We start from the raw sequence: 13,559 nt of genomic DNA on the forward strand, positions 1-13,559 counted from the left end.
GTAATTCATTCAACAGTTTATAGACCCACGGTCCCCTGGGGACTATCTCACACACACACCTCCTTGAGTGCCAAACTTCAGATATAAATCTCAGATTCTGATCTCACTAATACTTATTTTACACCACTAATTTTGCTACTATTTCAGGACTGCACCAGGATGAAGAAGCCTCATCTCACTAAAACTAAACCTCTCAGAAAGCTGTCCAAGCTGTTTTCAAAGGCGCACACTTTGATCACGAAGCCCATCCAATGCCCCAGTACAGGGCAGGATAAAAACTGCTCCTTGTGGAAGCTCCTGTGCAAAGGCTCCACATGATCCAAGGTAGATCCAGGTAAAAGTAACTCCATTGCTGTGACTTTGGGGTGATCCAATGACCAGAAACAGCATCAGCTGATATTCCAGTGTATGGGTTGAAGCCATCTACACCATCATCCCTCCTATTATGTACAATTTTGATAAAACCCACATGCCTCTTATCACCATCTCTATATGAGTAACTAAACTGAGTTGAATCCAAAGTGCACTGAGAAGTTTGACTTCTGCAGCTATGTACTCTAGATTACCCTGTGGTAGGTTTGTTTGATAAGTACATAGTCTAGCCAAGCTTTTAGGGGACAGCAGTTTCATATACAGCTACAGTTTTCACTGGAAGCTGTTGTTAGCTTTTTATTTACAGTTAGTATGTAGGTGCTATGTTCCTGTAGAATTTAATGTGGAATCAAGCTATAGGTGAACATATGGATTTATTTGTTCTGGAATTTTCTCTTTACTCCACTCACTCGCTATTTCTTTATTGGTTTTCCACCACTTATTTGATAGGAAATAACTGCCACTACAATAGATTACAATCTTCTCTTTTATAGAATATAAAAATATAGGCTACATTGGAGTTACCCTTCCTCCTCCTCATGATCTACTCATAGTAAAAACGCAGGGCATGCTTCTGAGGCAGGTTACGAACGTGTCTTGGCTTGAAAACAAAGTTGGTACCTCTCAGCAGTGATGATTAAAAGCTTTAAAACATATTTTAATTTGACTCAACTATCTTTCATTATAAAAGCTTCTAGTTATCTTGAAACATAATAACATTGACTGAGAACTGCAAAGAATTTTTCAAAGAATGAAAGCCTAGAGAGAGAGTAGCCGAAGGTGCAAATGATTTGAATATTTTGTATCAATAAAATATTGTTACTGTTACTAAAAAGGTAAAATAAAATAGTGCTCATACCATGCACCTTCCTTCACTTAAATCTGCAATAGCAGCACCACTCACTGGCCTGATTCTGTGCCATGCTGAGGGCTTCCCTCAAAATGCTGAGCTGAAATTCTTTGTGATTATCTGAAATCTTATCTGGAGTTTGTTCAAAGAATAAAGCTATGTGAAAAGCACACCTGAACTTTTAAAATGACAAACTAAAATCTTACATAAATAGATTATGCATATTGACTGCTACATTGTTATAACATAACTGTGTAAAAATCCTTTTGATAGCTTGTTGATAACTTGACTTCATGTAATTTAACTGACCCTTATTTGCTAAAATACTGTGTAAGCCAGTGTTTGGAAGGGATCCAAAAAAAAGAGAGAGGAGAGAGAAATCAGATAAAACTGTAAATCTGTGGTTGGCATAGGTTTAGCAAGCAGTACAGAACATATGGAACACAGAATCCAGTGCTATTTCTTGGAAAAACTCGTATTAAACTAAGGACAAATGCCTGAGGCAAACAAACTACAACATCTTTTTCAGTTTCTAAATACATAATATGACAAAGAAGCAAAATCAGAAAAAAAGTGTTCAACTGCTAAGCACCACTTTGTAACTGATATAACAAGAAGTATACTTGCCATTTTAGTTCATTAGTCATATGGCAATTGAAGATGAAAGCTAATATTCTCTAGTAAAAAAAAAAAATCCTATGACCCTAAATCCCCAGTCCTCTCTACCTTAATTGCAGCAGAGGGTGAAAAAAAAGTTACTGAAATCCAGAATGTTAGAATGAGACTAAGTAATACGGCAAGTGCAAATCTACCTTGTCCAACTCCTTTCAGTACTGCACTCCACTATTAATAAAATGCATTACTTTAACTAATTACATATATTTGAGCATTCATCATCCTCAGTTTATTACTTCTGTAACTCTGCAATTTAGGGATGTTGAGCAACATCCCTCCACCACACATCCCGTAACCTACATCAGTGCATGCCCACACGGACCTCATCAAGTAGCCAAAGAGTTGCCCTTTCACTGTGAGCAAGTGACTAATATCTAAGCTGGCTCTAAAGAAAGACACTTTTCATAATCGCCCAACAATCTGCTAAGTGAAAACACATGGATAGGCTTAGGTAAAGCCTGCCAGGGGTCTTTACTGAATGGAAAACAGGTGCTCCGGTTCTGTGCCATGTAATACCCCATTTACCGTTAAGTCCAAAGGTTACAGGACTAATAGCTGCCTTGTGGTAATCAGGGAAAGCAAAGACACTGGCCATGGTCAAACATCTGGGACATATTTTACATACTTGCAACATATGCTTCAGTTTCAATTAAAGTGAGGCTTTGGCACATTTATTAATCTTTTTACTTTTATCACTTAGGAAGACCCATTTACCTGACTTTTCAATTATACCATATGAAAAAACAGAGAAATAATAAAAGCCAGAGGCTACTACCAGCTGGTGTTACAAAATGTGCATTTGTTTCCTTACAAAACTTCATTTTGCACATAGCTTTAAGAAAACACATATATGAATTAAATAATACAAAACTGCACCCTTCCATTTTGACAAAAAGATGTAAGAGGAACAGCAGTAGTTAACAGAGTGTGTCTAGTGCGCCAGAAAGAAAAAAACCACCTTACCAGCTTCTGATGACAAACAACTCAGTCCTAACTATGCACTTACATTTTACACGTTAGCCCAGTGTAAAATAATGCCCACTGCAAAGAGTACTGAATATACATGGTAGTCCATACATGCTTATTTTAAAAAGTGTAATTTTCTTTCCCATTCAAACAGCATATTCAATCACGAGAATTCAAAATGTTTGCAATAATGAAGGCAGCTTTGAATTTATAAAAATCAACCTAAACACCTTCTGTATAGAAAGACAGCTCTTAAATATTCAATAAAAGGGCTCACTGAATGCACACGGTAATGTCAGTACTCACTTTTATTCAACCTTGCTAACTAGATCTAGAAAAATGTTTGAACTCTGGTGTCAATTTCAGAAAGCTGAATATTAGATCACAACATTGAAACCTAGAGTGATATTTCTATTTGGGTATGTTTAGCCTGGCATCTGTTAATCGCCAGAGAATTGGGGGGTGGAAGGGCTGACCCGTGCCCTCATCTTCCATTCTGAGGGAGTTTGTTTAGCAATTTCCAAAAACGACTAAGCAGTAACTACATACGCTGGTTTAAACTACAAGCAGTCAAGCACTATTCTTTGTGAACTAATCACAGTTATTAAAATATCCAGGAACACAAACACTACTGGGATGATACTTTTGCACCAGCTCTAATAATAAAGCAGGAAGAAATGGGAGAAAATGGCTTCAAATGGATGGCAGATCAGTGTTTATCGGAAGAGAAATGATGATTCAAAGCCAGCATGTTGAGTTAAAATACAAGCTCTTCACAGCTACATGACTGACCTTTGCAATAAATCATATATTTTATTGCCAGAAGTGTATGTTCATATCGTTTAGTGTTAAAAACCATCACATACGTGTTTTGTAAAAGAAGGTTTTCTTACTACGGTGTTTGCCAATTCTGAAATGATGTAGCTAACGATTTAAGTGATGTATAGAAGAATTTCACATAATAACTTTCTGTCAATTGTAAAATGTTTGAGCTGGCAATGGAATGAGGAAAATACTCTTTTTTATCATCTCTCAGATCTTAGGTGTTAGCTAACAGAAAAATAATCATTCAGGGTATTAACTAATCACAGTGAATTTTCTGACATTTCAAATGCTGCTGGCAGCATTTGAATTCTTATAGTGGTATATAACTGTACATCTCAACTAGAAACAAAGGTCAAGGGCATAAATTAAGATACAGTGTTTTTCTCCTCTCAAAAAAAAAAAAAAATCATTGCTTTACTACAACAGAAGTGGGGGAACATCTGTGAAGGTCAAAATCATCTGTATTTTAATTCAGATTTCTTGTAAAAGTATCTTTTTCTTCCCTTTTCTCTTCTTCCACAAATATCACCTTCCTGGTATGAAAATACCAGCAACAACAGGGCTGTCTTCACCACACTTGCCTTACCAGAAAGCTGTCCCGCCAGCACTAGGCATTGCTTCAGTGGTGCAAGGTCATTCTAATTTCTTCTCTGGTTTTCCCTTCTCCCTAGGGGACAACCAATCCAAGCAGTCCCATATCTTGGCTCAATAAGATGTGGAAATGAGCTGTTATTTACTGTGGTTGCAATCCTCAACCCAACCAGCAGCCTCCAAACTGAACCACGTTTGCTCAAATAGATGAATGATCTGCAACAGTTTCCCGGCTTGCTGGGCCACAATGCCAACTTCAAATCAAGTGGATGTCTATGAGAATTGTGATTATTTAAATGTCATACAGAGTGCAAAACATTTCAGCCATTCTTCTTCCAAGTAATTCTTTGAAAATTATATATGTCAATATCCCATCTTTAACCAGTATGGAGTTGCTATTTCTACACCATTTTTCCCCTAAAGTGCTGCCCTATTTGTAATACTCAAGACAGGACAAATTTTTGTCCTTCAAAAACAGTTGTCACTGCAGTTATCTTCACAAGAGCTATCAAGTTCCAGACAGGCTGAATTATTTTTGTTCCTGGCAGAAAAAATATTTGACCCAGCTCTGGACCAAGGAAAAGAAAAAAAAAAAAAAAGGCAGGATTTATAGTCCTCTATCCTTTCCTGCAACACACAGTAGCATTGTTAGGATGATAAACAGCTCTGTCCAATTTTCTGGACTAAAACACTTCAAGTCCTTTTTTAACTGTCTGTAAAAACAGTGTCATGTCTAAATTCTCCCATCCCCAGATACCCAAGTGCTAGGAAAGATAATTACCTTGTCATCTCTGTCATCTTCTTCTTCCTCGTCCTCTAGCATGTCCTCCACTACCTGCAGACAGAAACAGTAGTAGTTGTCATGATTTAAAAAGGAAGAGTTTTGTTCTGTCAATTCTAAACCTTTTGTAGATGAAAACTTTATTAACATTTGAAATAAATGCACAGAAGGAAAATGTACAACTAGGAAAAAACACTTGATCCAGAGATTCAGATTTAGGAAGGTCTTATAGCTTTAATTGACCTACATTAGGGAATTATATACTGAAAACCCTTCCTGTACAAAATGCTTGCTTGACAATTTAGGTATTTAAAAGGTAGTTCAAAATTCAATGTATGATTATTTTAACTAAAGGAATCCTTTGTCAGCTCTACTGGTGTCTATACAGCACATACAAATGCTTGCTTTAAATGTACTGTTACCTACAGAACCGTGCAACATTTTTAATAGAATTTACAGCATTAACCAAGAGATTTTTTAAGAATACAAAGCTTAGAATACTAGCTTATCTGCTTATGATCTACAACAATGATATATACCCTATGCTCTATCAGCATTAGCACTGTTTCTTAATAGTGATTTTATACAGACTGTGCATCTAACTTTCTGCACATTCATTGCTAGCTGAAGTTGCCAGATGTCTGCATCTATGTATTTTTCCATTTAAACAGTCTTTTCAGTCTAACACGATGAAATATATATATACATTCAATTAATTCTCCAAATATTAATGATTATTAATCACAGCATGAGCGTGAAATGAACCACTATTACATCTAGTTTACAGAGAGATTAAATTACTTTCTGAAGATGGTCAGTGGCAGATTGAGACTTAAAACTCACAAATCCCTGTCTCGTAACACTGTGATCAAGTCTTCAGCTTACCCTACGGGGAAAATTCTCTGTTGCTGGAATTGAAATAAAATTGTACCTCCTTATAACCAGAAAATAATGTGGCTCTTTACATTATTACTTATATGTAAGTACTTATTAGGATCTAAAAACATCCATAATGAAGATGTCAGCAAAGATCCACCTAGCCCAGTGTCATAGTATGGATGCAAAAAGAGTGTATTATAAAATCTGCATTAAAAGGACAAGAGAAGGAAAAACTCATTGAAATGAAACGTTAATACTTTGGCCTATCTTACAGACTTGCCACCAACTAAAACAATAGTTTGTTATATAGGTGAAGCTACAAATGGTTTTAGTTTACTTGTCATTTAAGACAACACATTAAAATTATAACTTCATAATCCCCCCCCCCCAGCTGCAAGGACATTCTCATCAAGTCCAAATTCATGTCCAAGAACTAAAGGGACTTTAACACTGTCCAAGAGCCGAATTCAGGACACAGAAGAACTTAGAAAAGAAAAGTGTGTGTATCAGATCACTTTCTCTGAGTTAGCTGAACCATCAAGAAAATCCCAGTTAATCATGTTACATGGGCCCATGCAAAACAAACACCACAGATCGATTTAACATGCATGAAGCACTCTGCATACATGCAAGTCAACTGCACAGTTCAAAACATTTCCAGTTTCACCTGCTCATCCTTGTTTGAACCCAGCCTCAAAACACCTCTAACAACAACCCTGGGACTTTGGAGGGGAAGGAGCCTCCAATTCTCTCTACTGGCTGCTCTGTCCTGGAGCTTAGAATCAAAAGAAAGACTAGAAACACAAAGAAGCAGTAAAGAGTGAGGATGTCCAAAAGCCCAAGGAAGAAGCATGACCTGAGCAATTAAGGACCAATTAGTCTTGAATTCTTTCCTGCCCAGAAGAACAACTTGTATCAGGAGGAGCCTGACTGACCACATCTTCTGTAGCCTCTGCCCTGACACCAGCCAAGCAGATATATTTGTGAATCCCCTTGGGCTGAAGAAGGAATCAAGGCTGGGCTCTAGCCACCATTGGTGAAGAAGCAGCCTCCCTCACCAGTTTCTCCTCTGTTTCCCACTTAGGCCAGCTTTGCTCCATTTCTTAAAGAAAGGGGATCAGAGACTCCCCCGGGAGTTTGGGACGGTCACACCTCTCAGCACAGAGAGAGGGAAATGTTGACAGCATGTTGTTGAAATGCTTGTCAGCTCCTGCTTAGCTCAGTATGCCATTTTATGCATCCCATTTGGAGGTGCCTGAGAGGTTCTGTCTTCATGGACCTCACCGTGGAAGCAAAGGCATTTTCAGTTTCCTATGCACCTGCATCAACCACCTCCTTGTTCCTCTCCTCTCCTGGCAGCTCACTGTCATTTTCCCTGGGTTGTTCCAAGTGTTTGGGGAGCCGAGCTGTAAAGTACATCACTGGACTGATTGAGTTCTTCAAAAAACCCCACCCTAAAACTTTTAATGTGGATGGTTTCAGTGACCCAGTTTACCGAGCAGCTCCAGAAATGCTGGCATCAGCTCTACTGAGGAAATGGTGAACTGAGAAGAGAGGACAAAAACAAGCTGTTAAGAGCTTCACTGAGACGGAAACCCTCTTAAATCAGTTTTGCCACATGCAAAAAAGTCTGTAACTACATCATTAGGTGACTAAAGCCCAAGGTATAAACCTGAATCTGTTGACTCAGATACTGCCTACGCCTGGAGCTGACTAAACTCACTAGGTCTCTTACTTTTCAACATTAATATTCCCCAGACACTTAAAGATCTCTTTTATGTACATCCAGAATTTCCTTGTCTTGACAGGATTGAACAGCAGAATGCCTATCTCACATTAGCACTAAAGTCAGGATGGAGACAATTAGTTGAATTGGAAACCCCTAAAATTGTTGCAAATGATGGCACCTCACTGAAATCGCTTGCATGACAATGCCCATTCTAAATTATCTGGATAATGCTACTTCAAAATCACATTTTTTTTTCTTCCCCATCTAATGATCTCAAACTACTTTACAAGCTTCTACAGAATGGAATGTTAACTTGTTCAAAGGACATAAAAAGTCCTTTGAAATCACTTGAAACCCAGGACTGAGTCCAGATTTCCAGATCCCCCATCTCATTTTTTAATTCAAAAGCCACTACCAGTCTATGCTCTTGTTCTAGGTTAGTCATATCATCAATTACATTGAGCTTTACAGTATTGTGAATTGTTTGAAAAGGAAAACAGAATTCAATTATTGTAGTAAAATAACATGTAGTAAAAGTGTTCCTATGCCCACGATGCATAAATGATTCTTTAAAGCATATGAAACTTAGCCCACGCTTTCACTTGTCTTGAAATTCAAAAGGAAGGGTTAAAAGAAAAAGAAAAAAAAAAAAGAACATTTAGACAATATAGACACAATAATACAATTTATTAAACCACCAAAACAAGTGCTTTCAGAACTTTGACACAAATTAAAACGAGGAAAGTAGATTCTTCATAATCTTATGATATATGAATAGGTATGGTGAAGCCTTACAAAAGCTGCTGTATACTGAAGTACAATCTATTGCTGCACAACAAAGCAAGGCTGTTCAAGAGAGGTACAGTGAACCTGAGCAACAGATTTCAGTTTAACATTGTAGTAAGAATACTGTAGGAAAAAAATGCACAATGGAATTTTTTCTCCTTTGATGCTGCCTCATTGCTATTCAAATAAAGTGCACATGTGCTGCTTTGGTTTGAAGGAACACAGTAGTTATTCGGATCTCTATGTCAAGCATTGTACCTGGGGGAGGTATGATGGGGGGAGGGAGGAGACAGGGAAGGAGGTAGAGGAGAGAGAGGGAGGACAGGAAAAAGCATATGAAGATAAAATGAAACATTAGAGTTATTTTATTAAAAGTTCTATGGCAAAAATCTTAGATTGCCCTGCTCTAAATTATGCCTTCCGATACCTTGCTTGAAATCAAGTAGTATTAATCAAACAAAGGAAGGGCACTGGGGAAATCAGAAAGATCTAATGCAAGCAGTTAAAAGTGACATGACCTTCTGTAATGTCACTTGTCACAGACTTATATGCCGCATACTGGTAGAAAGTCTTGAAAGAACCTGTTTCTTGGTACTGTCCCTTGAATGTAATACTAATACAGATGACATTTTAAAAAACACACGTAGACGGCCTCAAATACAGCATGTCAGCTACTTCATGGCCAAACAGTAAGCAGATGATGTTTAAATGTTGCAAAGTAAGATCCTCCCTGTGCAAAATAGCCCCATTAAAAGCTTATTAATCAGAAGGAGCATGCAGCCTAATTCCTGAGTACTGCCATTGTTCCTGATCCATTCCCACCCTCTTTGAGGAACTCAGTCTATAAATACTGTACGATTCATAATCCACAGGAGATTGGAGGAGCATCTATGTTACAGCAGGTTATCAGAAGGAAGCAAAACCACCACGTTTGCACACCGAAGAAAACCTGTTTGCGGAATAGAACACAGTCTTCTGAGGAAGCTGACAGTTAAACACAACTTGCATTCATTCTAAAGATGACCTACTGACTAACAAACGGGATAGGATTTCTGAGAAAATAATTAATTTTGACTTCTAACCTCAACACCTGCAAAGTATGGTTGGATTCTAGTTATTTACAAGCATGTTGATTCAAAACCCCATGAGAGAACTGTAAAATACCTCCTGGATCTAAAGACTCTGTGGAAAAATGACACACTGAAACTTAACACCACTTTTACTGAAAGGTCCTTCTCTCTTGGCATCAGCCTGCCGTTTCTCATAGAAAATGTGCAAACCGCAAGTCATTCCACGAATTGTCTTCTGTTCTAATTTTTTTGGCTGACCCAACAATAACACCTGCACAGAAAATACTTTGATGTCTACATGTGAACAATGCCAGATATCTGCTCTGCCCTAATAGGCAAAATAAAGAAAAAATAAAAGGAGAGGCACTACCAGATTGCAGATAACCCTGATGACTGTTACCTTAATATTCTTCTTTAATGTGAAGTAATGCCCCCTGCCTCCCATTAGCACTTCTCTAGATTTCCTTGTATCTTACTTGATGTAGTTCTTCAAATGTAGGAGGTTTCAAATGAAAAACAAAAGAAAACACTTTTTATGCTATATCATGTGTTATGGTGTCAAAATACCTGCAGACATTTGTATTTTCACAAAAAGACATTGACATTCATAAGACAAAATAAAAGAGAGAATGAGATTTGGTTCTGAATTAAACACATTTTAGATGTGCAATGAATGCGACCAGAACTGTACTGTTCAGGACTGTTTAGGTTTCATGTTAATTCACGCTCTCCCAACATAACCTGTACCATATGTTTCTGTGTCACTCAATTCAGTGTTTATGTGTAAATGTAATCTGAAGTTGTGCAGTGTGTACGGATTAAGAAAAATGCATAAAACCACTCGGGCTCTCTCAGGTCATTTCCAAGTACTTCAAGTTGAAGCAAAAACATCCATCGTCAATAAGCCTGCTGTAGCAGCAGTTCTGTGCTCATTTTCACAACACGACATCTGCTTCTTTCATGGAATGGTTGAGGAGAAACTTTACAGGAGATACAGCTTAATTAAAATGTCCACTTTTTTTATACCACATTTATAAGGAAAATAAAAATCAAATTAACAGATTCTGATTTAATACTGTAGTATATCTGGAATACAACTGATCCTGATTTATACTATTAATGTTTTAACCTTGGGGTGTTTCATCTGCAGTCATCATCAAGATAACTGAACCACTAGATGTAATAATAATTAGTGTGATAAGCTTGCCAGTAAGGTTGAATATATTGCAGTACAGAAGACAGCAGACTAAAAAGAACAGCATTAGTACTTTACTGCTAAAATACTTCCTGATTTTTACAGAGACACTCAAATACAATTATTTCTTCTTACAGAATGCATTTTGCTAGCTTATTCTGGGAAGCGCTCATGTTGTAATTTAGTCTGATTCTTAACAGGAAATGAGACTTTAATATGGCTATCAGATGCCTTTTGATGCATGCTACTGATTACATGTAGTTCTGTAATGTCAACAACAGAATTTTTATTTGCAGTATAATAAATTTCTTGGCAACATGCATAGGCAGTAAATACAGTTTATTATACCAGAACATGTAACCTTTTTCCTGTTGTCAGCTTTATATGCCCTCAATATTCAGTTGCCAATGTAGTTAAGACTAAGTCATTTTTAAGATAAAAATGGCACAAGTAGCAGGCCTTTTTCTCTACATTTCTTTCAATATTTGGTTCTCATTTATTTTAGTTCTTTCTTGTATTTACACAATGCACTGTGAACTGAATATTAGGTGTTTATTTGAAGTATGTCTCCATCTAAAGGCTTCAACATGTACTGTACACTTGAAACGTCAGATCTCTCTTAGAATGCTTCATTTTTAGTTCAGCAGAATGAAAAAAAAAACATTCTTTGTTTGGCTAAATACCAATGGCAAGTTTACTGTGCAGAACAATTAAAAGTAACACCTTCACAAAATTTTATGAGCTAGAATTCTTGGGCAAAACCTCATGATCAACTATCTCATTAACACCGCAATGGCTCAATATTGGTTTTCACTGTTGTTATTATTACTTCTCCTCAAATACTTTTCAGATTCTACTAAGACCACATACACTTCTCTTATAAACAGCTTTTATCCAAATAATTTTAAGCTTGTGGGTGTGACACAGTCTATTACATTCTAATTTGGAGCTGACAAGCTTTTTGGTAGAAAAAAGCTGTGTTATGTATTTTAGGTGACAATGTATGTAATACATGTATTATTGTAATTTCAGTTAAATTTTTATTTATTTCCTGGTATTGATACATTTTGGTAAATACCTTAAAACTGCAGTATAATCCCAAAGTCCTTAAAGTCTAGGCTGAATTAAAATGTGCTAAATCAAAAGAAAACCAAACCAAAGATGAATAAAAATCTCACATAACTGTGGGAATTTTTACTAGAAACTAAACTGATGTCAGTTTATATAATATTGATTATTTATAATAGCCACTACAACCTGTCAAGTGAATCTTCTTGCCATGTAAATCTTGATGCAAATGCAAAAAAAAATCATTAAAACAGTCTCATAAAAAAAGGTCCCTATGTGCAGTGAACTTGAATTTTATTTTAGATGCCCACAATATTGGAAGACTATATTTGAAAAGAATGGGGCAAAATTTAAATTAAAAACCCAATTGGTTTATGATAAAAAAAATTCTAACTTTTTAAAATGCCAGAGATAGTTAGGGTGGGGTTTTGGTGTTTTGTCTTCAGGCGACCAAAACCAGCCAAAATATTCCAATTCTGTAGTGCATTCGGTTTTTGTAACTGATACTGGGATGAGCACAGCCATGTAGTTTTAGCAAGGGGTTACTACATGCTCTGATATGGTATGTAAACCTCTGATGCAGGGATTATAATGGCAGTGTGGACAGTCTCTCAATGGTAGCCCAGACAGCCACTTGCAGTATTACATTCTACTATGCTGCAGGAGAGAAATGCTTTCTGCCCAACTTATATCTTTATATAGTGTAGTGTGTGACTGTTAAATTAGTGCATAATGCATTTAAAATATTTATAGTACCAACATTTAGTTAAATAACCTTTATGTAAGATTTATGTTGATTTGTTCATTTCTCATTTAATGGCAAATTATGAAGAGCATGTTTCATAAAGATAATTCTCCATTTAAATTCAGCAGGCCATTAAATATTAAAATTATGTTTCTGATGCAATCTAGAGCAAATTTGTCCAGCTTCAGCGATTATTTGCACTCATAAAAATTAGACTTGATTAATAAAATTTAAATGCTTGATTAGGCTGACATTTTCATGTTTCTTTTCTGATTTATTAAAAAAACCCCCGTCCCGTAGTGGGGCCCTATAGTGTATTTTTCCTTCCTGACTACATGGATTGTATAGAAAGAACAAACAGCTGCATGAAGACAGCAATGGTTCTCAGCAGACTACTTAATATTCGGGCACATGTTGCCGGTGGTCTTTGTGCTCTGATAGCACCCAGACTGAACGCACAAACAGACGATGACCTGTTTGCAAAAGCCTTTCTAACTTATTTTATTGATGATAACAAAGGCAGAGCAAGTTTGCGATTCTGATTAATTTGGCAAAAGGAAGGCAGGCTGCATGAAGAAAAGCTCGCGGACTTTGCGGCACCATTCAGAGGGATGTGCTGATTGCTGTCTGGCTACAGGTAGAAACAGAATGAGAGTCACTTTCTATTTTAAGGTGCAGATGAGAACATTAGTTATGGTTAGTAAATATAAGGTAAAATCCTTTCTGCATAACACTGAAAATAATTCTATAAAAACAACCGTATTTTCCACCTTTAGAGGTGTCATAAATCAGATTAGTTTTACACATTTATTGTTCTGTGGCTAACTCTGTATTCTGCCACCAGCCCTGTGTTTTGGAGATTTTGTGGGTGCCGCTGTCACTATCAGACTGGAGGCAAAACTTCTCAGGAAACTACAGTCAAAATGAAGTCAAGGTGTAACTGCCAACCCGACAATGCCCTTTTCTATCATCTTGCGCAACTGACATATTCCAGACACTCTAGATAGAATACAGGGAGAATGATGTT

The 13,559-nt window shown here is 36.9% G+C and overlaps 1 protein-coding gene across 2 annotated transcripts in view; it reads right to left on the reverse strand.

The window, feature by feature from the left end:
- The window catches only part of MCTP1 (multiple C2 and transmembrane domain containing 1), a 292,133-nt gene that overhangs the window by 30,851 nt on the left and 247,723 nt on the right, over positions 1 to 13,559 (reverse strand). For both annotated transcript variants that reach the window (XM_075725893.1, XM_075725894.1), the window contains exon 17: positions 5,061 to 5,114. In XM_075725893.1, coding sequence (XP_075582008.1) covers positions 5,061 to 5,114 — 54 coding nt within the window. The remainder of the gene's footprint in view (positions 1 to 5,060; positions 5,115 to 13,559) is intronic.

This window comes from Pelecanus crispus, chromosome Z, assembly GCF_030463565.1.
Source record: "Pelecanus crispus isolate bPelCri1 chromosome Z, bPelCri1.pri, whole genome shotgun sequence".
Lineage (NCBI taxonomy): Eukaryota > Metazoa > Chordata > Aves > Pelecaniformes > Pelecanidae > Pelecanus > Pelecanus crispus.